This window comes from Daucus carota, chromosome 4 (genome assembly GCF_001625215.2).
Source record: "Daucus carota subsp. sativus chromosome 4, DH1 v3.0, whole genome shotgun sequence".
NCBI lineage: Eukaryota > Viridiplantae > Streptophyta > Magnoliopsida > Apiales > Apiaceae > Daucus > Daucus carota.
The window spans coordinates 42,591,871-42,617,492 of record NC_030384.2 but is presented as its reverse complement, the minus strand read 5'-3'; the positions used below and the strand labels follow the sequence as shown (position 1 = coordinate 42,617,492).

At 35.4% G+C, this 25,622-nt stretch overlaps 3 protein-coding genes and 1 long non-coding RNA gene across 15 annotated transcripts; 2 read left to right on the top strand and 2 right to left on the bottom strand.

Moving 5' to 3' along the window:
• The first annotated feature begins 339 nt into the window (after positions 1-339).
• LOC108218282 (chlorophyll a-b binding protein 8, chloroplastic) lies at positions 340-1,806 on the top strand. Its single transcript, XM_017391183.2, has 3 exons — positions 340-691; positions 855-913; positions 1,033-1,806. Exons 1-3 carry the CDS (start codon positions 548-550, stop codon positions 1,646-1,648), a joined length of 819 nt encoding a protein of 272 aa, XP_017246672.1. The 5' UTR covers positions 340-547; the 3' UTR covers positions 1,649-1,806.
• On the bottom strand, positions 521-5,673 carry LOC108218284 (uncharacterized). 9 transcript variants are annotated; one of them, XR_010291548.1, is made up of 5 exons: positions 5,541-5,673; positions 3,105-4,884; positions 2,441-2,897; positions 2,229-2,282; positions 521-2,148 (listed from the first exon to the last, which is right to left on the bottom strand). It is a non-coding gene; the product is annotated as an uncharacterized LOC108218284 (long non-coding RNA). The 9 variants fall into 9 exon arrangements; XR_010291551.1 differs by lacking the exon at positions 5,541-5,673 and having other exon boundaries at positions 2,441-2,510; positions 2,766-2,897; positions 3,105-5,518; XR_010291554.1 differs by lacking the exon at positions 5,541-5,673 and having other exon boundaries at positions 2,441-2,510; positions 2,788-2,897; positions 3,105-5,518.
• Positions 5,674-8,611: 2,938 nt separating this feature from the next.
• On the top strand, positions 8,612-13,209 carry LOC108218982 (transmembrane 9 superfamily member 12). Of its 3 annotated transcripts, XM_017392189.2 has the most exons (3): positions 8,695-8,762; positions 9,639-9,738; positions 10,910-13,209. In XM_017392189.2, exon 3 carries the CDS (start codon positions 10,978-10,980, stop codon positions 12,949-12,951), a length of 1,974 nt encoding a protein of 657 aa, XP_017247678.2. In that variant the 5' UTR covers positions 8,695-8,762; positions 9,639-9,738; positions 10,910-10,977; the 3' UTR covers positions 12,952-13,209. The 3 variants fall into 3 exon arrangements, with proteins under 3 accessions (XP_017247677.2, XP_017247678.2, XP_063947911.1); XM_017392188.2 differs by lacking the exon at positions 9,639-9,738 and having other exon boundaries at positions 8,612-8,762; XM_064091841.1 differs by lacking the exons at positions 8,695-8,762; positions 9,639-9,738 and adding an exon at positions 10,673-10,694.
• Positions 13,210-13,903: 694 nt separating this feature from the next.
• Positions 13,904-24,853, bottom strand: LOC108218884 (flowering time control protein FPA). 2 transcript variants are annotated; one of them, XM_017392036.2, is made up of 4 exons: positions 24,546-24,853; positions 23,988-24,299; positions 16,071-17,296; positions 13,904-15,535 (listed from the first exon to the last, which is right to left on the bottom strand). In XM_017392036.2, the coding sequence occupies exons 1-4, from the start codon at positions 24,546-24,548 to the stop codon at positions 14,311-14,313; spliced, it is 2,766 nt and encodes a 921-aa protein (XP_017247525.1). In that variant the 5' UTR covers positions 24,549-24,853; the 3' UTR covers positions 13,904-14,310. The 2 variants fall into 2 exon arrangements, with proteins under 2 accessions (XP_017247525.1, XP_063947910.1); XM_064091840.1 differs by having other exon boundaries at positions 14,091-15,535; positions 23,988-24,324; positions 24,546-24,684.
• Between the last annotated feature and the right edge of the window lie 769 nt (positions 24,854-25,622).

The window sequence follows — 25,622 nt, the reverse complement described above, 5'->3', positions numbered from 1 at the left end:
AACCAAAAAAAACAGCAGATCCAAGAACTTACACAGAATGTACTTATAATCGATACATTACAACAATGAGTGTGTGTTTCTAGTGGTTTAGTTTAGATATGTTGCTGCCTTAATGGACCTCATATTGGAAATGTATAAACTGTTCATGTCAAGAAGCTAATCTGAATTATGCTGGTAGTTGGGTGATCTGATATTAGATCTAAAACATATAAATTTGAGTATTTGACTTCATTCACAAAGAATCTCAGAGTCCAGTAAGATGGCAAATCCAAGTCACTGAAATAGGAAATAGGATATAGAGGCTAGATATCTGATAAATAAATGCCAGTTGTGCAAATATGATTGGAATATAACCTGATCCAAAATATACCTCCCTCATCTCCTCCACAAACTATCCATCAGGCCCACGCGCAAATATGTGGCTGGCCATTCCCCTTATTTGCAGCACTTGATTTCATTTGTTTCCAGCACTAGCTTGTTTCTCTATTCCTCCAAACCCAATTTTTTGAGCACCCAACTGCTCATCTCGATACGGTACACAAGTGAGATGGCTACAGTACCAGTGCTGTCATCTTCATCGATCACCTCTTCTGCGGAAGCTGCAAGGCAGATCTTTGCTGCAAGACCAGCACAATCTTCATCCCAGAAAGTTTCCTTCGTTGTCAAGGCTGCTTCCACTCCACCTGTTAAGGTAACTTCACTCACATGTCACATATCTCTATATGAATTAAATGTGCATGTTGAATTAATAATCCGAACAAACTTTATACAAATTTTCACCTTACAAGAAGATATCAACTTAAATTTCTCATATTCCTAGTTAAATTAACAACATATTGTTACATGCTTTTCAGCAAGGAGACAGACAATTGTGGTTTGCTTCTAAACAGAGCCTTTCTTACTTGGATGGCAGGTAACTAACTACTACTGGGCAGTCTACAACTAGTCTTTTTTTTCTTGTTATTTTGGGAGCTACGCATGCATGCAAAGAACATGTTTTACTGATTGCTGATCATGACAATGCTTACACAGCCTTCCAGGCGACTTTGGTTTTGACCCCTTGGGACTTTCCGACCCTGAAGGAACCGGAGGATTCATCGAGCCCAAATGGCTAGCCTATGGAGAGATCATCAATGGTCGTTTTGCCATGTTGGGTGCAGCAGGAGCTATAGCCCCTGAGATTTTGGGAAAACTTGGGCTCATTCCAGCTGAAACAGCCTTGCCATGGTTCCAAACAGGAGTCATTCCTCCAGCAGGAACTTACAACTACTGGGCTGATGGCTACACACTCTTTGTCCTAGAAATGGCTCTCATGGGATTTGCAGAGCACAGGAGATTACAAGACTGGTACAATCCAGGATCAATGGGAAAACAATATTTCTTGGGCTTAGAGAAAGGCCTAGCTGGATCCGGAGACCCAGCATACCCTGGAGGCCCATTTTTTAATCCTCTTGGATTCGGAAAAGACGAGAAATCCATGAAAGAGCTCAAGTTAAAGGAGGTTAAGAATGGGAGACTTGCTATGTTGGCAATATTGGGTTACTTCATCCAAGCTTTGGTCACAGGAGTTGGACCACTTCAAAACCTTCTGGACCATTTGGCTGATCCTGTTAACAACAATGTCTTGACTAGCCTTAAGTTCCACTAGAACTCTGGAACTTAAACCCACATTGTGAATTTACCACCTTGTCAATTTTATCTCATACTAGGAAGTGTGCCCAACTACCGCGGGCATATTTTCCACAAGTCTATTTAGTTTGAATTTGAGAATATTTAAATAATCTATGTCAGTAAGTTATGTCTTAAGATAGGGTTTTCGTCATCACAAACTAGCCATGTAAGGGAAAAGGAGTTGTTTATAATGCAACCAAACATCAACTGCATTTTCACAACACCTAATATAATTATAGCAGCAACTTCAAAAACGTATATAGGAAACTCCCTGTATCACATTCAAATGACAGACTTGATATTATACTTGCATATCACATATCTCCTTCAATGATAGTGTCTATAAATAATATTAAACAGTAGTGAGTATATCTAGATCATAATCATAAGGTGTCTAACCTGCCATGAATCATAGGCCGCATTTAGCAGAAAGATTGGTGTTTGGATTTGCTGCACCATATTTTGGGGGGGAAAACACTGCAATTTTAATTTGATAACATTTCTTAGAAATTTTAATAGGCAACAGAGGACAAACATACAATATTGACAATTCTTACCAAACCCAGTTTAAGTCGTGAAGTGCAGGATGAAGGCAAGTTCTTGGCTGATCCCTGCAATAAAGATGTATATTTATTCAGAAACCAAACACGTAAGAGTATATATCTCCTGTAACATTTGAGGAATAGGATAAAATTTGTGGGATTGTGTGATTTAATAATAGATGGAGAGTAGCTGATTAGATTAGAGAAGCAAAGAGAAGAGAATATACATGTGTCCTGACAACGCCAAACTTTCAAGATTTGGATATATGATGTTCCAGAAACAGACTTGGAAGTTTGCTGAATTTAGACAAATCTTAGGGAAAGTTAATAATAAAGAAAATGTAACTGAGACTGGAAAGTTTGCTGCATATCTTGAAGCTGTCAACAGTATGCAAAATGGTAGAATGTAAAATTTCTAATTTTTGAAACATGACCTGAACTGTCTACAAAGCAATTTACAATGTACGTTGTTGAGCAATATAAAAGATCAGTGAATTTATACTAATAAATTTCAGAATAAGTAATCTATCAAAAAAGGTTATAGCAATTTACGAGGAGGCACTGGTACACTTGCATTGTTTTGAACTGCATTATACTTGGCTGAATCACAGGACTCCATTATGCTAGAATGAAGTTGAGTAATTCGAGATGAAGAAGATGACAATGTGTCTCTTAAACTTCAATCTGCGAAAAGTATACATGCCAAAGTCAGGTCAGCATCAAAAGTATTTTATAAATGTATTTACTCTATGGATCAAGCTTTGTTTTTCTTGGTTGATTGTTTTTCTTGGTTGATTAATTATGGATCAAGTTGAAGGGCAGTTGTGTGACAAAAAAGATAATTTATTACAAATGTATTTTACTTGGAAATAGAAAAGGACACTGGAATACCTTTATTGTATTATTTTCTGATGTAACTTTATCACACTCCTCAGACAGCCTCTTCAGCTAATCTCTGACCCTTTTTCTTTTCAATTAGGCTTGCATAGTTGATTACAACTAAGTTGATCAGTTAGAACTAAATCTACTCTTTGGTATTTTTATGAAAGACTTACCTGTGTGATCCCATCTGGCAATTTTAAGAAACTGCAAGAAAACCTCTGATAGAAAGACTACAAAAAGAAAAACAAAAGCAATGAGTCAGTTAATGAACCATAAGAGTAGCCATGTGTAACATGCTAAAGTTTTGTTTTTTTAGAATCCCTTGAATTAGCCAACCATCGTCTCTTAGTTGATTTCAAGCATCCGTAGAGACATAAGTACATAAATGATAAATCGATGGTTCTGAAATAACTAATACTGAATTCTTACCTATATAAGAGTTACAGTCAATTAGATACATTGTTAATAAAAGTAAAAAAGACCGCTACTTAACCGTCTTTTGCTTCTTCACAGCCAATCCGATAAAACATACAAACAATCAACTTAGTCTGTTGACATAGTAAATCACAGGTTATTAAGCACAATTTTGAGCCCTGACTTGCTATGGAAAGAAAGTGCAATTTAATTGAGCAAGTTGAAGCTCATAATATAAAATGACAGGGCACATAAACTACATCAACCTAACACGTGCTGAAGGTAGATAGATAGAGTATTTACGGAGGAGAATATGTGTCCAATCTCTTTTCATATACCCGAACATACATACCAAATCAAGACGCAACAATAGCTGTATGCACTTTATAAACATTGCTTGCAATAATGGAATTGCTTGGGGGTAGCTTAAGGAGTTATTTATATGCATCAATGTAAAATCACTGGAACAATCAATTTGATCTAAACTCAATAGTTTGCAGATATAGTGCTCAACAAATTGACCAAAAAACATCAAAGAGCATGTACAATGCATCATCCCAATTCAAATCCCATTAATAATACGCATAAGCAACCCAAAGTCCCACTTCCCACATAAACTAACATAAATAATTGCAACTAAAAGACATGCAACCCAACATCCAAGATATAAGGAGAAGTGGCTAAATTTGATATATGTAATATTTTTAATGCAATGGGCTTGATTTGGTCTGGTCACGGGAAAGAGTGACCATATAGATTTTGTCCTGGTAAAATCAGATGTATAGCATCAAACACTCATGCAATATGCAATTCTACTCCCAGGAGCTGTATCACCTCTGTGTAAAGTAACATATGATGCCACCAACAATTGTCCAGCTTCTGCACTAAGCTGTAATTAAAATTGTTGGTTATACCAAATAAAACTCAGTTTACACATCTATAAATAAAAACACTTCAATTGGGCAGTAGAGAACGTTGGAGAAATTGTTGTTTCACGCTTTTGATAAACTATAGCAATGTGGTAATCTGTTTGATCATCAGGGTCATTGATCATGACATACAAGATCAAACCTTGACAGGATAACAAGAGGAAGCACATCGGCCCTGCGAGTGGAAACAACACACAACATCCAGAAACATATATAGTTTTTAATATTTTATAAGTCTGGGGTGCTCAAATATATTTCAAATATATTTAAATATGATAGCCTAATTATCTATATTATGATAGTTAATTTGAACCTTCAGGGGTTTTGACTTGTCATAGCGGCCTCCAGTGGGATTGGCTGCAGCTCAAGTGGAAGTTCGTGTCTTGAAGGTTGCTTGCTTTTGTTATGGTTATTCTCTGTTGTTCCATTGCTTCGTAAATTGCAACCTATACAATGATTTACATATTAGACATCATACCTTGTGCTACGCACACTCTTGCAACCTAAGCAGAAAATTTAAGAATTAAAAATCATAAAAATGGTTAACTTATATACTTGTAAGTTGTACTCTAGCAGATTATGTACAATATATAAAAAAATGAATATGAATTATCATTGTATGCAAGAAGAAGAATAACTATCAAGAACAGCAACAAGAGCATAATCAAAATCAATGAGCATCATTTACGATGTTTAAACACATATATCCTTTTAGATCTTTTATCAAACACGTGCAGTGCAATAAATATTTGGTTACAAAAATCATATACAATAAATATGTAAATGTGTTGAAATTAGACCGTTGCAAGATAATTAACCAACAAAACAAGGGAAAAAATAAGAACATGCCACACCCTTTCATCTGAGTTACAAAACTCAGTGCACTGATTATATTCAACTTCAACAGCATTGTGAACTAATATAAACACCTTTACAAACAAAATCAGAATAAATATTTTAAAAGGATGTTATTTAAGCAATATAGCAAAAATTAGATATGCCAAGAAGGTGCCGTAAACCGAAAATAAAAAGGTGAATTAGAGCGAAAAAAGTTGAAATTCAGATTTTGAAATAATAAAAAAAATGCGAGAAGATGATGTACCATTGGAGAGTCGACAAAAATCTTTTTTGAATGAAACCAGTTTTTTTAGTTTGGGAAAAACGGGGGACAGCCTGTGGGAAAGAAGAACACGTGTACTATCAGAAAAGCATATAACGCGTGTACTATCAGATTTTAATGGATTTTAAACAATCTCAATTGAATATCATCGGATTTTAAAGCATAATTTAAAATCTCAATTGAATATCATCAGATTTTGTAGCATAATTTAAAATCTCAATTGAATACCTTAAAATTTTAATGGATTTCAAACAATCCCAATCGAATACCCTCGGATTTCATGAATACAAAAAAATGCTTTAAAATCCCAATCCAATACACCCGCATTATCTTTCGTAAATATGTAATTTGATACAAATATTATGGGCCTTTTGGGTGAGCTAAGTGTTTCTTGTTTAAAATAAAAAAAATGAAGTAGAAATTTAGTTAAAACTTATAAGTGATTAAAGTGTTTGGAAAAAAATAGAAGTCATGTAACAAAAACTAAAAATCTTAACTTCTTATAAATGCTTCTCAACTTTTTACACAAACGATACAAATAAATGATTCTAACTTATAATTTCAGAAGCCAGACTTATAAGCGCCCCAAACACCCGCTATATTCATGAGTGTGTAGTTTTATAAGTTGACACTTGATTTTTTATTTTTAATGAACTTGTGTAGAAAAGTATTTGTCGTTTTGAGAAACACTGTTTGCATATGATTTTTTTGAAAGAAATTATTTTTCTCGTTTCAAAAAAAGAAGTTATTTTTCTAATTTTAAAAGTGTATTACTGTATTTTATAGAAAAACAGTTAAAACTTGAAATTTTATTGTTCAAGCTTTTGTTGGCCGCCTTGAGCTTTACCTTCTTTTTTTTAAAAAAAATCGAGAAAAAAATATACAAGCATCTCTAACAGAGTTAGTTATAATGATGAATTAAATTAGAACTCTACTCAGTATATAAAATTTGTTGAACACATCAAGTTTTCGTTTTTTGTGTGATAAGACATCACGTTGTAATTATATTGACTGTTTTAGTTACTTATAATTTAAATATAATATGTTATCAATAATTTAGATTTTTGCAAATATAATGTCTCGGTAATATATGATGTCTAATTTTACTACATGTTTGTGTTTAGGTTCACTAAATATAATAATCCGTAAAAGTTCGACTTATATATAAAGCGAGAACATGATTGGAATATGATTTTTCAATGAATTATTTATATTTGAGATATTAACCAAAAAATCCAACTAACATGTCATTTTTTTGCCAATAAACCTTTAAACTTTTTTGCCAATAAACCTTTAAACTTTTTTTTTCCTTAACAACCTCATTAAACTTTACTCAATTTTTGAAAAAAATTTAACTAGAGTTAATTATAGCTGACGTGGACCAACCATGATCATCACAAATCTTACGTGGCAATATGATTACAATTAATCAAAACATAAAAAAAATAAATAAATTTTTTACTCAAGCCTCATAAGACTAGAGGACCGCCAAAACATCACCTAGGTAGCATTTTGGTGTCCAGATATTATATTTGCACCACGACCTCTTGTTCTCTGTGTAGTAAAGCTTCAGATACAACTGATTTTTATCTGGTCAGGACCTCAGGAGGCTGTTTGGGTAGCCAAAGGATTTGACAATGAATCTCCTTACTCTATTACGTTTGGCCCTCATAAACATCGAGTTACAAACAAGGGCCATTTCGTTTTGAAGCGTAAAAACCCCAAGACCGAAGAGTTTGTTGAGCATCATGTTAAGTTCCCACCATCTGTGTCGTCTGACAAATTAGTCTGACAAATTAATCCAGTGTGGACTGTAATTTTGAAGCCTAACAATGATTAAGAATCTTGGTTGATAGGGAAGAGAAGAAGAAGGTCAATTTCTTGTCTGCGGAAGATTTTTATACAGCCCTAATCCCAGCAAAGACAACTCCTGATTCAGATGACAAGAAACCCACATACTAGGACAGAGATAAAAAACCCTCGGATCTTCTTTGAGTTTATAAAATTAATTAAAATATTATAAATGATTAAAAGATAAATTATTACTGAATAGACATGATGTGGTAGACACGTGTAATGAATAGGCGTTATGTGGCACACACGTGTATAAAAAGATACAAATCATGGAGAGATACTTGACAACCCAGATTATAAAATATTTAACCATGGTTTGTTTTGTATTTTTTTATATGATTTTAATAAAGTTTGTTGGAGTTGTTAGTGAAGAGAAAAGTTTAAAGATTTTTTGGCAAAAAAATGACAAATTTATTGGGTTTTTTGGTTAATAGCTCTTTATATTTCCTCTTTTTAAAATACTAACTCACCTCTTGGCGGTCTGAGTTGCTCCAAAAGTTTTTGCACCAGTCAGAGTTGCATTTTTATATTCAGATGATCAGGGCAGTCGAGTTTTGTTATTTCACATGTTAATTATATTATTTACATACTTTGTGTTGTCTGACAATGGATCCGGTCGAAGGAAACGCATATTTATGTTTTTTGGCTGTGTATTCAGCTCCTTCTCAACAAAAATGATAATTCACAAAATTAAAAAAATTCAACTTAAATTAAAATCAATAGATTAGAAACTTGTTTTAATGACATTAGAATTTAAAAAGTTAAATATTTTTAAAGTCGGTGATATCTACACTGGGGTGATTCGATGAATTGGATTGTCCATCTGAGATTTAAGAATATTCATCAAAATACTTCAAAAAAGGATTATTCATTAAAAAGTTTTGATAGTCCACATCATAGATAATGATAACTTAGAATTTTAAAATATTTTAAGCTTAGAAAATTTCTAGGCTTGGATATTTATGTAAAAAAAACCATTAATGAATAACTTAAATTATTTTTAAGATTTTGTGATACTTAATCGAGATTTATATAATATTTTTTTTGATGATTTAGATATTTTTGTAAAAAGTTAAAAATTAATTAAAACAGAATTAAAGAGTATTTTTTTTAACGAATGAATGTCATCCGGCTTATCACCGGGAAATCTTATCGACTCAAATAGTTTATATTTATTAAAAGAAGGGGAAAAATATTATATTCCAGATCTAAAAGATCCGTTATTACTTTTCGTGTAATTTCATCAACAAATATGTGCAGAGAGTGGTAGCAATACTATTTCTCCGTGTTTTATCAGCAAAAAGTCTCTTCTTGCCTGCTATCTACAACATCCATCTCTCTCTCTCTCTGGTACTCTCTCTCTCTCTCTGTAACTACTTAGTAATATGGATCTGTACAGAACTTGCTAACTTAAACTATACACAGTCGTTGCATCACTTCGCATCGTGTATTCATTTCACCTTTTCATTTACTGGATAATATTAATTGCTTTGTTTTGTGTATTTGATTTTCTAAATTATTTGCTTGTTTGTGTGTTATTACTGTTTTGTGATCTGCTCTACACTATGCATCTCTTGTTGGGGGTTATTCAAGCATACTTTGTTTAGTTGAATTGTTTTTTGCAGATTGTTAGATACAATACTGTCTTCATGGCCGTATACCTCTTTGGCTCTTTTGCTTCCCTAAATATCCAATAGTTGTATATTTTGGCCGTCTTTCGGAGTTTTGCTCTAGGCTAGGTTTAGGGGTTAGGAATCTAATTAGGTGGCTTTAAGCGGTAGATTTAATTGGTTAACCATATTTTTCTCTCTGATTTCGTGGTGAACTAGGTTATGATAAGTCATGTGCCTATTACACAGCCTATTAGGCGTTGGCCTATGTTTAATGAAATTTTGACTCCTTATTAACAGGGGCGGATCTAGGATTCAAACTTTGGGGGCACCAAGCAAATTATCGGGAAACACCTATATATTTTTAAATTTTGTGGGGGCACATATATAATTTTGCAAAATTTAGAATGGTGAAAAAATGTAAAAAAAAAACAATTTTAGGGTAGGAACCTGCCCCCCCATGCCTCTTTCTAGATCCGCCCCGCTTATTAATGCGTTTAACCAGTCGGACACAATTTAAAACTAACTTCATAGGGGAATCTGACTGTTTAAATCGTAATAATGTGTGTTTATTTAGATAGTTGTTATTAAAACATGGTATTTATCTTTCACCTAGGTGATGGCCAAAACAAAATACTAGAGAAAACGACAATTTAGCACGGGATGCACTCTATACCACGATCTTCATGCATTTCGGAGATCTGTTTCTTGTTTTAGTAAGTCATGCAGCTAAAAAAGCACAACAGCCTCATTTTTACAAACATCGCTAGTATCTGTGTGATCTGCAACCTGTTACGACTATATATTTGTTCAAATTGCACATCTTCCAATTGCTAGCTTATTGAGTTATATGGGATGTGCCACTGTTGTGGTATCTTAAATCATCATTTTTTTTTTTGTGCTTATAAGCTCATAGAGTAGTATACATGCTGAGATAATTGTCGAGTGAGGGAGAATTGAACCTAAGACATGAAAAAAGACTCTATTACTAGGCTACCCATCACCCCTTCAGATATTACTATCTAGTTAAATTAAAGAATACCTTTTGTTAATGGGAAAAAATACCTTATTTTGTTCATGTGATTATAAATTTTTCAAAAGACCTTCAATTGCAAGTTTATTCAGTACATGATTTTGATTTTATTAGGGGTAATTTACTATGAAATGAAATGCACATTAAAACAAAAGTTTAGAAAACTACTTGGATCCAAAAGGGCCAAATTCAGGGAAATAAAGACTTAAAGATAATTTATGTGAGATAATTTTAATTAAATTGAAACACAAGTTATGCACAAATTAAATCTCACTCACTGAATGACTTGCAAAAGTAGATCCCTGTTACAACTTACAGGTGATACTAAATGTGTAGCGCCCAATAGCGTATACAACGAATCAAATCCAGATAGTCAAATATCCATTAAATCTCATGATGCCTAAAGCTAGTTGTTGCAAGGGATTACTTTTTAAAGATATACCAAGATACAGATGTTTAGTCATTAGGATAACTTATATAAGGTGCTAGCGGATGATCTGCAAGATAGATTTTAAAGTTTAAGCTTGACATGACGTGTTAGAGAGACAGAGACAAAGCACTATGAGAGTTGAGACAAACAGCAGGATGGGAGAAAAATAAAATTAGGCTTGTGAGAAAGAAATGGAATCAGAGATCTAGGTTTTAGTTATATAAATTTTTTTAAATTTACAAGGGTTTGTAATTCAGATTAAACTTTTATTACTTGAAATCATTTCCAGATACCCAACGGCTGACATTTTAGCGGTTAAATCAAACCTAAACCATCCGCTGTTTATACACCCCATAGTCAGAGCATTTTTGGGGAGCTAGATATCAGTACATGCACCGCTAACTGTTACTTATTCTATATGCAGTTTTTTGCTTAAGCTGGCAATATTGGCTTAGAGGTGTCAAGTATATAGAGGATTTAGAACCAAGGAAGATGTCTTTGATATTGGGAAGAACATACTGGGCTGCATTCATCTATGTTCTTCTGATCTCACATTCTTGTAATGGATTTTATCTGCCGGGAAGCTACATGCACACATATTCAACGGGTCAGGAAATATTTGCTAAAGTCAATTCACTGACATCTATAGAAACTGAGCTTCCCTTCAGCTACTACAGTCTGCCATATTGCCAGCCACATGGTGGGGTAAAGAAAAGTGCAGAGAATCTTGGAGAGTTACTCATGGGAGACCAGATTGACAATTCTCCTTATCGTTTTCGTATGAATATTAATGAGTCAGTTTATCTTTGCACGACAAAGCCATTAAGCGAGAATGAGGTGAAGCTCCTAAAACAGAGAACACGTGATCTCTATCAAGTGAATATGATTCTGGACAACTTACCTGCCATGAGGTTTGCCACTCAAAATGGGATCAAAATTCAGTGGACTGGTTTTCCAGTTGGATATACACCACAAAGCTCACAAGATGATTACATTATCAACCACCTCAAGTTCAAAGTTTTTGTTCATGAGTATGAAGGGACTGGTGTAGAGATAATCGGGACAGGGGAAGAGGGTATGGGTGTAATCTCTGAAGCTGATAAGAAGAAAGCATCTGGATATGAGATTGTTGGTTTCGAGGTTTTGCCTTGTAGTGTGAAGTATGATCCTGAAAGGATGACCAAGCTTCATATATATGACAATGTTACATCTGTAAACTGCCCACTTGAATTAGAAAAGTCTCAAATAATAAGGGAGCAAGAAAGAGTGTCATTTACTTATGAGGTTGAATTTGTGAAAAGCGATATCAAGTGGCCGTCCCGGTGGGATGCTTATCTCAAAATGGAAGGTGCTCGAGTCCACTGGTTTTCAATCCTCAACTCGCTGATGGTAATATTCTTCTTAGCTGGTATAGTTTTTGTTATATTCCTAAGAACAGTCAGGAGAGATCTGACGAAATATGAGGACTTGGACAAAGAAGCTCAGGCACAAATGAATGAAGAGCTCTCAGGGTGGAAGCTTGTTGTTGGTGACGTGTTTAGAGAGCCAAATTTTTCAAAGCTGTTATGTGTGATGATTGGAGATGGAGTTCAGATTACAGGAATGGCTGTTGTGACCATTGTATTTGCTGCATTTGGTTTCATGTCACCGGCTTCACGAGGTATGCTGTTGACCGGAATGATTATTCTTTACCTTTTCTTGGGAACAGGGGCTGGTTATGCTGGTGTACGTTTGTGGTGTACTATTAAGGGGACTTCCGAAGGGTGGAGGTCTGTCTCTTGGTCAGTTGCCTGCTTCTTCCCAGGCATTGCCTTCGTCATCCTTACTGCATTAAACTTCATTCTATGGGGCAGCAAGAGTACCGGTGCCATTCCCATATACCTGTATTTTATACTATTGTCTCTGTGGTTCTGCATTTCAGTTCCTCTTACCCTGCTGGGTGGATACTTGGGGACACGAGCTGAGCCTATCAAGTACCCTGTAAGAACAAACCAGATTCCAAGAGAGATTCCTGCTAGCAAGTATCCATCATGGCTTCTTGTTCTTGGTGCTGGAACCCTCCCATTTGGAACCCTCTTCATAGAGCTTTTTTTCATTCTTTCTAGCATATGGCTTGGGAGGTTTTATTATGTGTTTGGATTCCTTCTTGTTGTTCTCTTGCTGTTGGTTACTGTGTGCGCTGAAGTTTCCGTGGTCCTCACTTACATGCATCTCTGCATCGAGGACTGGCAATGGTGGTGGAAATCATTTTACGCATCAGGTTCTGTTGCCCTGTATGTATTCCTTTACTCTATTAATTACTTGGTTTTTGACCTCCAAAGTTTGAGCGGGCCGGTCTCAGCGATTTTATATCTTGGCTACTCACTGCTCATTGCAATTGCGATTATGTTATCTACCGGCACGATCGGCTTCCTCACATCCTTTTACTTTGTTCATTACCTTTTCTCATCGGTGAAAATTGACTAGGAAGTTTCCTCAGCAGTGCTCAATGATCATCGGGACAATAAAACGTCTTGGTGCACAGATTAGAGAATCTCCTACTCTGAACAATATCTTTTTGCGAAATATATCTTTTAAGATCATGACATCATGTTGTACCATGTCAAAACAGACCTGGCTGATGATAGTGTTAATCTTGGGATTTATTAGACTTGTTCAAGGAACTGTAATCTAGTTATCCTCGTTGGTTTTCAGAAATACAATACAAATCATTTGCCTTTTTCACAGTTTTGCTAATATGTCAGTGTATATCGTTATAGAACTCGTAGATTATTTATTGTTTGCTTCCTTTGGTCTGACTAGATGCTGGTTGAACAGAATTTAGTGAAAATAATATTGCTGGCTAAAATCGGCCTCTGGCTATTTTTCCATCAGCAACTGCTGGTTCAGATTTTGTCAACTAGAATGTTGACCACACCAGCTGATATAGACCTTTTTTCTCCCTGTAGCTGTTGTAGCCTAACATATGAAGTCTTGACTTGTACGGTGCCATTTTATGTAGCAACTCAAAATGGGAGGTTTTCTTCTCTTTTTAAAACCACAATTATCGAGGATTGAAGAATTCTCTGTAAAATCAAATCACATACATTGTGAATGTAAATTCTGAGATAATTACAAGCTTTCCAACATTTCCAATACATCTCTACAACATAACTCACGTCTCTGTTAGGAATATCCTAGTGAAAAGTTTTACGCTCAGAATATAACATATAATAACATTTTTCCACCCAGTATACAAATATATGAAAAATTTTAAGTTGAAATTTGCATGTGCCACATACGGGCTATAAAGCTAATTTAGAATCTTAGACAGATGTTAGATCATCCAAAAAGATATATAAATTCTTAACAATAAATATTTAATTTATTAATAAATTTGAAATAAAATGGCAGCGTTTTGCAACTGTAAAACCATATATGAGTAACTGGTAATTCGCCTGATATACATCAGTTGAACAGAATGCGTATTAACTGAAAGTTTGAAACCACGGAGTGATGTAAATGGGCAGTGTTACACTTGTTTTTTCTTAGAAAAGAACACAACTACCCGATGCTACACCCAGACAGACATTGCCTAGTCGGTAACACAGCTTTTACGCAGAGAATTGACCCTGTGCTCAGAACTTCAACTAGTCCGAACCTCTGAAATCCAGTAAGGTCTTGCAGAAACAAAAGTTTAACAGGAAATATCATATCTACAATCTACTAACAGCAAATAAATGAATATGACTTGTCTTAAAGTAAAGTATCAGAGCAGCATCAGATTATCACTAATTAAAGAAGATTGTAACTGGAATAAATCCAACAAGCATGCATCCCTGTTCATTAGTTTTGTTTCCCTTGCTGAATTTGCTGAAGAAGAGCTGCTGCCAACTGTAATGTAGCTTGTAGACGTTTCTGAGGGTCAGCATCTCCATCCTCTTGCGTACCAGCATTTTGATTCTGTTGATTCCCAGGTGTGACATTTGAAAGCTCTCTCGGAGGGGCAGCTGCAGGGACATTTGATGTCTGATGCTGCTGATATTGTTGAACCTGTTGTTGCTGACTGAACTGAGATGGTGGATAATCAGAAGCTACCTGATTGCTTGACACAGAAATATTCTGCTGTGGCCTATACATGTGCTCTGATTGACTTGTGCTGCTTGACTGCCTGAAATCTTGGCCTGCTGACACAACCCCAGTTTGCCTTTGCTGCCCAAGAAGTGATGATGCCAACTGTGCAAGTTTTTCTGGTTGAAGTGCCGCAGCAAGCAGAGACGAAGAAGATGGTGGATTTGTATCATGAGAGGGATTACTGCTTCCAGGGTAAGGGGTACCAGAAAACCCGGTAGTGTAGTTCGCAAAATTTGTCTGAGGTGCGGCCCTTGGTGTGGCAGGGTTGTATCCTTGATTGACAGAATCAAAAGCACTACTGGATGGTTGTGTTATATTTCTAGCACCAGCATTAGGATTCTGTGGATTGTGAACAGGCCAGTTCTGCCCCAGCGGCGGGTTTTGCTTATTGATATGCCTGTCATCATTCATGGTGTCTGGAAGAGTTCTATCTGTATGAATGAGGCCTGCATAAGATGGGGGCGGGGCGGGCAATTTTCCATGAAAAGGTAGATTATTTACTCCAGGGTTCACATGATTTGGATAAGGGGCCGTTGAGGCATATGACTCTGAAGGTGATATTTGCCTTGGGTAAGATGTATCCCCCTGAAAAGACCCAAAATTTGTGTCTTTCCTCTCATGCATATTATGAGAGTCAATACTGGGACCAGGAGTTTCTAATCTCAAAATAACACCAGAAATACTAAGTTTCCCCGGAACTTTAAGTACTTTCTCGGAGAAATCTGAAGGAGGAACAAGAAATAAAGTGGTGTTGTCGTCAATTTTAGCAACTGCAGCTCTCTGCTTTTCCCCCAAATAATTCATGAATTCATTGTAAAATGAAATATCGACATCAGTTTCAGGAACAAAAAATACTACCCAGGCACTGGTAGATTGATAGTAATGCTTTGCTAGCATGTCTAGACCAGTCCTTGCTGTGCAATCGAGAAAATCAGGCCTGCAGCAAGAGTCAATCTTAATGCAATATACAGATTAACAGTGTACCAATAATCACTGCCACAGATTAAAAAAAATGTCCTCCAGCAATTTTAAACAGGTTATGTTTGTCCAAATAAAGAAGAGTACAGAAACAGGAGCACAAATGCAGGAAAAGAAATCTTTCACACAACCCTCCACTTCTGTCAGTAGAAAATTTAAAATAATTTAAGTTGAACTCAGTTGAAGTGGTTTGCCTAGATATATGGTTGGACTTGGAGCTTTGTCCAAAAGGCCTGTTTTAATTGCTCTTATTTTCCATGACTTGATAGCATTGTGCTTTTACTACATCTTAAAAAAAATAAGAACGGCAAATTATTTGATCATATCACGATTCATGAGCAATGGGACAGAAATGCAGTGAAGACGAATTTAAAAAGGCAAAAGGTAGCATTTACAAGACATATTCATATTTCTGATGTCATCTACTAAGGAAAAATAAGGCAAATCCCTACATGAATTTACTAGTAAGCTACCAGGCAAATTTTAACACTTACAGTATCATATCAAGCATCTTCCCCACCGGAAAACAGCGAGCACGACAAACTGGAGTTCCTCCTTTTGCAATAGTTCCTTCCCATTTCCAAACTTCATTTGAAGAAGGCTGATGTAATTCAGGAGTTGGTCTCTTCCGATCAACCTGATTTGGAGGCAGTGGCAGAGATCCAACCTGCAAACTTTCATATGGTGTATTCCAGTGTTCGCTCCTCTCACTATATGGTTGAGTTAAATTTATCGCTCGATCAGGGATCTGTTCACCCCCAAAGGAACCAGAATCAAAACTCTTATCAAAGGCATCACGGCGGTGATAATCGGGTATTCTTGGTAACACGTGTTTTACTTGTTCAGGATCACGGAAAGGAAACTCCGGAAGTTCATGTTCATGCGGAAATGGATTGGTCTTTAGTTTCTTAGATTCATGAAAAAGCATTGCATCTTCTGGCAAGTCCCAAGCATCATCATATAGTTGACCCTGTCGGGGAAAATTTTGTGGAGAATAATCACGAAAGCGGGCACCTCGATCTCTTGGAGAACTAGCTCGATGTTCATATACACCCCGTGGAGGTCCCATTTCTGGACCCAGATCCTGGAAACCCTGTTCAAATGCACCATTATTAACTGGCCATATATTACCCTTCCTCTGGAAAGGTAAAATATCAGGATCCCTGGATTCCATATCGGATATAAAACGAGGGGACCTCATGCTGGGATCCCCAGATATGTTCTCATAATTTCTATCATGTCTGAAGTTCTCAGGCTCCATACGTCCATATGACCTTGCACTTGGGGAGGAAGGGGCATTCAATGGATTCCTTCCACTAGATTCATTCCTTGCGAAACAAATATGCACACGAGGATTGCCAAATAACTTTCCATGAAGAGCATCTTTAGCCCTGCAGGCTGACATCACATTTCTAAAGCGGACAAAGGCGTAGCTCCGACCAGGAAATGCTGTGATCTTTACAATCTCACCAAATGGTGAAAATGCTTTTCTTAAAATTATTTCATCCACCTTCAGTAGAGCAGGGAATCCAATCCATAACACTTCACTAGGTTCTACACTTTTATCATCCATCTTGGATTTGTTAGGGTAAGACGGATCAGGGCTAGAGCGATGTGCTCTAGGTTCCCTGTGATGATATGGTGATCCTCTAACAGCGGACCGTTGATCATCTCGCCGAAGCAAGTACTCTTCATCAACTGACGAAGATGATGACTTCTCCTGTGACATAAAGCAATATAAGGGAAGGTATTATTACAAGATATCAAAACCCCTACGAGCCATAGAGGCCATAGTCCATTATACACTAATATAATATTTAAATAACAGTAAAAAAAAAAAAAGCTAATTCACTAAGAAAAATAAATGTGACTTCCATTTTGCATGAATGAAAAACACCACCATCTTAGTATGAGATTTCTCATTGGGAGAACACTCGTAAGCACTTGTCAAAGCCAAAGATATGTTCAAAGAGAGAAATGTGAAAGCACTTAAAATAGGTAAAGCATAAAACGGCATCATAGTTTAGTGACTCGTCTCAAATAATACTCACTATTTACTAAAGACTTCCCATCTAGTAGCAATTGCTAAAAAAATAGCTATAAATATTTAATCAAATGAAAGCAGTGTACAAACATCCCCTCTCTTATTTTGTTTCTGAAAATTCTTATTGCTCATACACTCAAGTAGAAGTACCTTCAGCATGATGATAAACCCATAGAGGAGAGAACACAATCGACAGGAAGATAGATGTATCCAGAGAATGGATGACATGCCAAATAAAGGCACCAAAATCTCAAAGAATGCAAACTACATCTAATCTCTAGTTTTAGCAGACCAAAGTGAAACAACTTGAAAAGGATATAATAAATACATACTCAGAACAAACATGTCATCAATAAAGTTCTTAATCAAAATTCTAACACACAATAAAAACACCTTTAATTAATAATGAACCTGAAAATAATTAGAACCAATAATATTCAATGCTACACAACAAAAAAATATCCTTGGTAAGCTGTTTACCATGAAATATGTTCAGGGTGATCAGTGAAGCAACCTTCACCGTGGTGATTTTCTCAAGTACAAACCATAGCATGGCTACAAGTTTGCAGTACATACTAGCAATAAGTTCTGGCTACTTGCCTACGTCTCAAGTAAAGTTTCTCAGTGATATTTAGATACCACCAACACACACGTAAGAGATGTAATTTTAAACAAACAGAAAGGAAACTAGTACTTGCAAGTATCTACAAAGCAACATCCTTAGACCCAAAAACCAGGTTTCTCCGTCATAAGCAACGTTTGGTAAAACCAGAACTTTTTCACAAATCCTTTCTGCAGCTTTTGCAGAAAGCAACTTTCACAACTTGTCACAAAAAACTACTTATATTTATTCAAGTAAATAAAAATTTGACCTTCAACTTAATTTCAATAGAATCATAATTTATATATGACTATTTGACCTTAAGATTAAAACTTCAGCAAAGTTTCACCAAATGCTCTCCAGCTTGTTCCCCCCACCCCCCTAACATACTTTTCCAGCAGTTACCAGCACAATGGGCACAAGAGTACCAAACTGGCCCTAAGTTTTAAGAGAGATTTTGTTTTTTCCCTATTCCTGAGGTAAAAGTTATGTTTCTCCACAGCATTGTTCAGATGCGGTGGCCTTCAAGATGTTTGTAGCATGTTAAATTCACTTTAACAGTCTAAGAGCTCATATCACAATCTTTTAAAGCTTTAGGAATAAGAGACGTAAAGGTTAAATGATGATTTGGTGGCTTCACTATTCTTTGGTGCTTTTGAAATCTTTAGACTTTAGGAACAATTACATGTCCACAATTCTTCTTGGGTATGATATTTTTTTAAACACCACCCCCACCCACCCACCCCCGGGCGCAAAAAAAAAAACACTCTCTCTCTCCAACACTTTCTTCAGTGTGTTTTAACTTAGATTAGTGGAACTCTGCCTGACAAAAAAGAAAGATGAGTCGAACTCCGGCTTGAGGAGTTACTTTTATTTTTAAACAAAGATAAACTGGGAACTGGGAAGCGGTCTTGGTCTTAGTTCTTAGCTATGTGATAGATACCTGTCTTCAGCTGAGAGTATATCCCATCCTCCACATTATATGTTCGACAATAGGCAAACTACAAAGATGACAAAAATAAATAACTCTACATCTAAGAAATGGTTTGAGCTGCAAATATATTGTTGCTTCTAGCAGTAGTACTTCCCAGTATCAGATAGGTTCAAAAAGTTGTGTTGTTTCACTATAGGCTCTGCATATATTTGTGACTGCCATTTTGCCGTTAAAATCCTTTCAAATTCAACCACTATCAACTAATCAGGCAAATAAGTATCTTAAGGCAGCAACTAGAATACAGACAGAGGGCGAGCACAGATATGATAATAACAAAAAAGCTCAAAGTACTGAGTGCAACTCCATCCTCCAATAACTGTAAACTATTCCCTCAAAATACAAGTTGCAAACAGATCCATCAACAACATTTTCAAGAACTGATACAGACAAGCCACCATAAAATGCAGTCCTTATTAGAAAGAGCAACTTGGAACATGAACGGATGAACAGAGCAAAGCAAATTTCAGGGAACAGGTACTTAGGTTTTTGTTGCAAAACCTTCTATAATGTCTCCACAAATAGCAGGTAGACTCTCTATGTTACAATAAAATTATAAGAAAATCAGGTTCGTATGACGCATAGTTCTGGAAATCAAAAAATGAGTGTATAGGTTCTTAAACATATTTATGCGGCAAATACATAACTAGAAACTCTCAGGCATGCAACAAATAATATAAGTGATGCTTTTTTGCTTTGATGAAGTACTAATATTGGTTAAATTACACATAACTAAGATTCAGATTGTTATATGGGGAAAATTCATGCATAGTATTAACCACTGCAATAACCCTGCATAACTACAGAATATATTCTAATTACGAATCCTTTGCAACATCATATCCCGAAACTCTGGTTAGGAAACGCATAGCTAAGTTTTGGATTGTGAAGTCGGGGAATTAATAGATAGTATTAACAGCTGCAAGTACCCTGAAGAATTTCAGAACATGTCCTACTTGAAAATCCAAAGCAAGCTTCCATGTTTAAAATACCAAAAAGTTCTTTCAACTTTTCTCGACAGAACAGATTGTCTGCTCCATCTCAACTGCATTTTTTTCCTCTGACCCTGTTGTAATTCACTCCACATGCTTGGGAACTTCATGTGTTCTACAGCATTATGGTTTCAAGGGTTTTGACAGTTTTTTGCTTCTTCTTGTAGTTCAATATGCTTTTGAGAACTAAAAAGAACTACAGATAGGCCCCATATTTAACATTCACAGACTTCATTCTTATGCTCCTCTCTGTGGAAATTTACAGGGTTCTAAAATCATATCAGTCTTCAATATCCTTGGTATCAAACCTTGCACAAAGTACATATTCCTCCGGATGATTAATTATCTGTTGTCACTTCTCCCCAATATAACACGATTATTTAACTTAATGTTCAAGTTAGTTTCGGACCTGCTGTGTTATATTACTGCACCCCATATTTTGTCCTGAGATGTGAAGCTATAAGGTTCAAAGATCTGAAATTGTTCAGGTATTGAGGTCTGAGTATAAAGCTAGTGCTTATTAATCAAATGTTTTGATACAAGATTCTTGGTTTTGGCTGGGGTAGTGAATTTCATGTCAAGGGAACAGATACTTGCACACGAACTTTCAAAGCTTACAGCATTTAACAATGTACTCCCTCCGTCCCTATTTATCTGTCCACTTTTAACATTTTCACGCATATTAAGAAAATTTAAGTTTGATAAGAAACTTCCATCAATACCCTTATTTAATGCCTTAATTGTAGGAAAATACTAGTGGGATTACTTAATTATCCAATACAAATTTGATGAATCAATGAATAATAGTCATGATATTTATAGTTAAAAGAACAAAGTCAAAGACTCTTTAGGTTATTAAATGAAAAATTTTGCTTTGGTTATATAAATGGACAGATAAATAGGGACAAGTTTTTACTTCCAAAGTGGACAGATAAATAGGGACGGAGGGAGTATTATATATACCAGCATAACTTTTCGCTGCATAGTTTATGAACTTTTATATATTCTCAAATTTGAACATTATAATTTATTCAAAACTTTTATGAACATTATATATTTTATTAAACCTAGCCCAATAAGCAGAAAACTTAAAGGTTCAGTATAACAAATTTGAACTCTAGTAATAGTGAAGTATAATAGTAAGTTGCTAATGAACCTATGTAGATCATCTTCACTCCTTTAAAACCAACTTCATGCTACAGGGGATTGCAGAATTTCTAAAAGGGCTGGAGGTTTAAGCAACTAGGGCGAAACAGTCTGTCAACAGGCAAGTGACTGCCCTCTAGCAATTGTAACAGTGGTGCTCGAGTTCTTTCTTCAATAAAAAAAAATAGATTCTTGGAAACATATCTTTAGAGCAAACTCAGTTGCAGAATTTTATTGGAGGAATAGGCCAAGATATATAGCAAAATGCAAGATTTATCAATCTTATTGGCCTTGATGATTTCTATTATGTTATGGGACTTGGTTAATTTACGGGTCTGAGGATGAACATCTACGTCGCCTGCAATGGGGATCAATAACAATCTGAACAGCCTCTCTTAGTACATGGAAAATTTCCACTCAATTGTATTAGACCAGTCTGTACTGCTTTTGGAATTTATTATTGTCTCAGGAATAATGTAAGATGAGATTAAACTTTTAAGCATGAACTTTTCTTACTCCATTACGACAAAATTTCTGATAATTCAACGATTTGACCCCCCGCAGCTCAACACATTAGTTCGCTCATGTTGCAATTTGTTTATTTATTCCCTAAGCACGAAGACAGAATGCATCAGATTTGAAGGAGGGGAACAGAATATGTAAAGATGAGTAACATGTTCAACTATGCTTTTATTTGTTTTAGACTAAAGGACCTTGTGAGAAATTGAGAGCCTGTTCCGAATTTGCTGTAATTGTTTGAAGGAGTTTTGTTTATGTAACACAAATGCTCTGCATCATTATTTGGTATCAATTTCATCAAGAAATTCAACAACAAAAAAAAAAAGGTTCAATGTGACAATGCAAGTTCAAGTTCTGTGGGATGAATTTGAGGGCCTTGCAAGAAACCTCGCACCAAATATGAAAAGAATGTTCACTTTAACGCTTGATTTGGCATCGGCTGCCATATCGCTCTTACTTGTCAGGGTCTAATCAAACTTATATAGATTGTATACTAGGTTTAAAATAGTCCTCTCATGTGTTTATATGATTGTATACTAGGTTTTTTTAATCAACCCCATTTTGAAAATTAATTGATTAATTAATTAATATATTTATGATAAACATTATTGTTTACTTCATGTGATGATATTTGGAGCTGTTACAAGTAATGTGAGGAATGGCATTTCTCAGAGACAATGTTCGTAATTGTTACGATAACCATACAATGCTTTGGAAGTCCTTCAAATTTGTGCAGATTATATAGGGTACTGCAATTTGGAGTTTCACAGGACTTGTTACCCTACCAGGTGTAGACTTGTTCAAGCAATCAGCCTTGGCCTAGAGACCTATTCTTGTGGCCTAATTACCAAAACACTCTAGAAACTTTTGGCACGTTAGTGGTTTTTCGTCTAAAATCATCAGCAGCAACAGAGATCAAAATTTCAATGTCTCAACTTCTGTCCCATTTAGAACATCAGCAACCATACAGTAGGTCTAATAGAATTCTTACAGGATAACAGAAACTTGTAATAGAACGAATATCATTTATGGACAAAAATCAATCAGTATTTCTGCAGTACATTTCATTGTATATATAATCATGTCACTTGGATAATGTGCTCTTTGTATATTACTTCTCTCCAGTCCCTTATCATCTTAAACACGATATATATAATGATTGCCAGTAAATTAGCACATAGTATTCATTGAAAATACATATACGTATTCACGCCAGGGATACAGATTCTTATGCACGAGATCGTTCGTTTAAATAGAGCAGGTTATAAGAGGAAGCAAGATGAGTTTTCCACTTCGTTCAAATAGAGCAGGTTATAAGGGGAAGCAAGATGATTTTTCCACTTCCTAACGAGAGAAACTTATGGTTACGGACTATATGCTAGTCCCCAAACTAATGTAAAATCCTCTCACATGGAGAATTATCTTTGCTATGCTGACTGGTGTTCCTCAGTCCAAAGTCCCACTTTGAGTGCATATATATGCGTCTGTGACTGTGAAATGCACCAACAAGACTGCCAAAAGTGATTAATTTGCAGCTATTCGTATTGTTTTCTTAAGATGCCTGTTTGACATGCTAATCTCTAGTGAGAATTAATTAATCTTCAAGTTTTTATAGTAAAACCATGAACTAGGGGCTTGTCCATAATACTTCCACCAATACATTACTATAGTATACGTGGCCTGATCAAGTAACATATTATATGGAAGGACTGCTGGTTTTTGCTATATGGACTGAGCTCCAAGCTCAGATTAACATGGAGGACCTTGTAAATTAGAAGTGTTGTATGAGTAATATAGTCGGCCTTCGCCATTTTATATCAGCTCCAAGCAAAGAGACAGAAAAATGGAGTTCATTGACATTCATAGGTGGGTGTGAGTGATTGAACCATTTTAAGCTTTTTTACCTACAAAATTTGGTAACCGTGTCATTTTTCGAACGGAAGATGTTTTTCTATGACATTCTTAAGTGCCTGTCTTTTTTAACACTGAGCAATGGGCATCATGTGTTGAACACAAGCTATTAGTACCTTCATATAAATAATTAAAATCTGAGAGTACACGTAGACAAAACATTAAATAAACTAGTAAAGAAAGAAGCCAAAGGTTGGCAGGACTAACCCCCTTTGCAAACTCAATCTTAAGCGAATTTCCTGCTACAAAAAATCCTTGAAGTGCTCTAATTGCAGCAAACGCTTCTTCATCATGCTTATAGTTAACAAAAGCATAGCTACGACCAGGTTGAAAAGCAAGACTCTCGAGCTCACCAAACCGTAGAAAGTGTTCCTTCAAAGTCCTCTCCGATAGATTATGAGACAAATTTCCCACCCAAAGATGCCTTGACGGCGGAGCACTGCTACGACCATGATGACTCCTCTCTTCGGATCTCGAAGGATAGTCTCTTCTAGATCTCTCCCTTCCTCCTCTGCCAGACTGCCCATCCATAATCACATCAGAACTAATCATACCAGCACAATATCGATAAAAATACGGCCAATTTATAATTAACTTAAGTCGCAATATGTATAATCGCCCAATAGATATACATAAGAATTACAGGTCAGCAAAGAGTACAATCACAATTAATCAAGCAAGTAAAACAAAATCAGCGAAACAGCCCTAGATTAATCATCGATTAAGAAAAAAAAACAAATAAGAAGTGTGAAATTCAGGACATACCATAATTATCTGACTTCAATTCACGACAAAGCCGTTGAATTGCTGAGATCAAATCAGCAGATAGATACAAACACGCTGTATGTATAATTTGATTGATTTATAGTGCAACTGGTAGGGAGCAGGGGGTTATAAAGGAACGATGACAAGGGAGGGTTAGAGATATGAGGGGGTGGTTGAATTGAATTAGGGTTTGTGTTGTGTCATCGGATTCACCCAATCTGCGTGTATATACTGTTTTTTCAGATACGTTTTCGTTTCTTTTGGCAAAATAAACTTCTGTGTTTCGTAAATAAAAAAAAAAAATCTGTGTTAAAATTGTCAATTACTCCCTCAGTTTTATTATTTAGCGTTTTGATTTTGACACGCACTTTTAAATTCTTTGATCATGTACTTAAAAATAATAAATTTTAAATTTTTTTTCCTAAACAAAAATATATAATCACAATTTTAATTTAAAAAAAATTGATCAAAAATAATAATTTTAACTACCTGGTAAACAATTAAAAGTATGTGCGAAAAATCAAAGTGTCAAATAATAAAAAATAAAGGGAGTAGTAATCGTCATATGTACTTTAAATATTAAAAAATCCAATTATAGTTACAAAATCAGATAAAAAATCGGCTTCTTCTTTTCTTAACATGTTTATGTAGAAAGTTATAAGCGCTTACAAAAAAGTGAGAATACTATCTTTTATTTTAGGATTTCTAGTTATTTCCTAAACAGTTTAATGATCTTATGGGGGTGTTTTTGATTTAGATTTTAATGGATTATTTTTAGTCTGTGAATTTTAATTGATTGTATATTATTTTGATTTTGTGCGGATTTTTGATAAAATGTCGCAGAGTTAATAGGATTTAAACACAATACTTTAAAAGCTCATAGATTTTGGTGGGATTTCAAAAAATCTAGAATACACCGAAGAATTCACAAATTCCTATTTTATAAAATCCAAAAAAATCCATCAGCATTTGAATACCATTAGATTTTAAACAATCACATTTAAATATCATTGACTTTTAAAGCATAACTTAAAATCCTAATTAAATACCACCAAATTTTGTAGTATAATTTAAAAT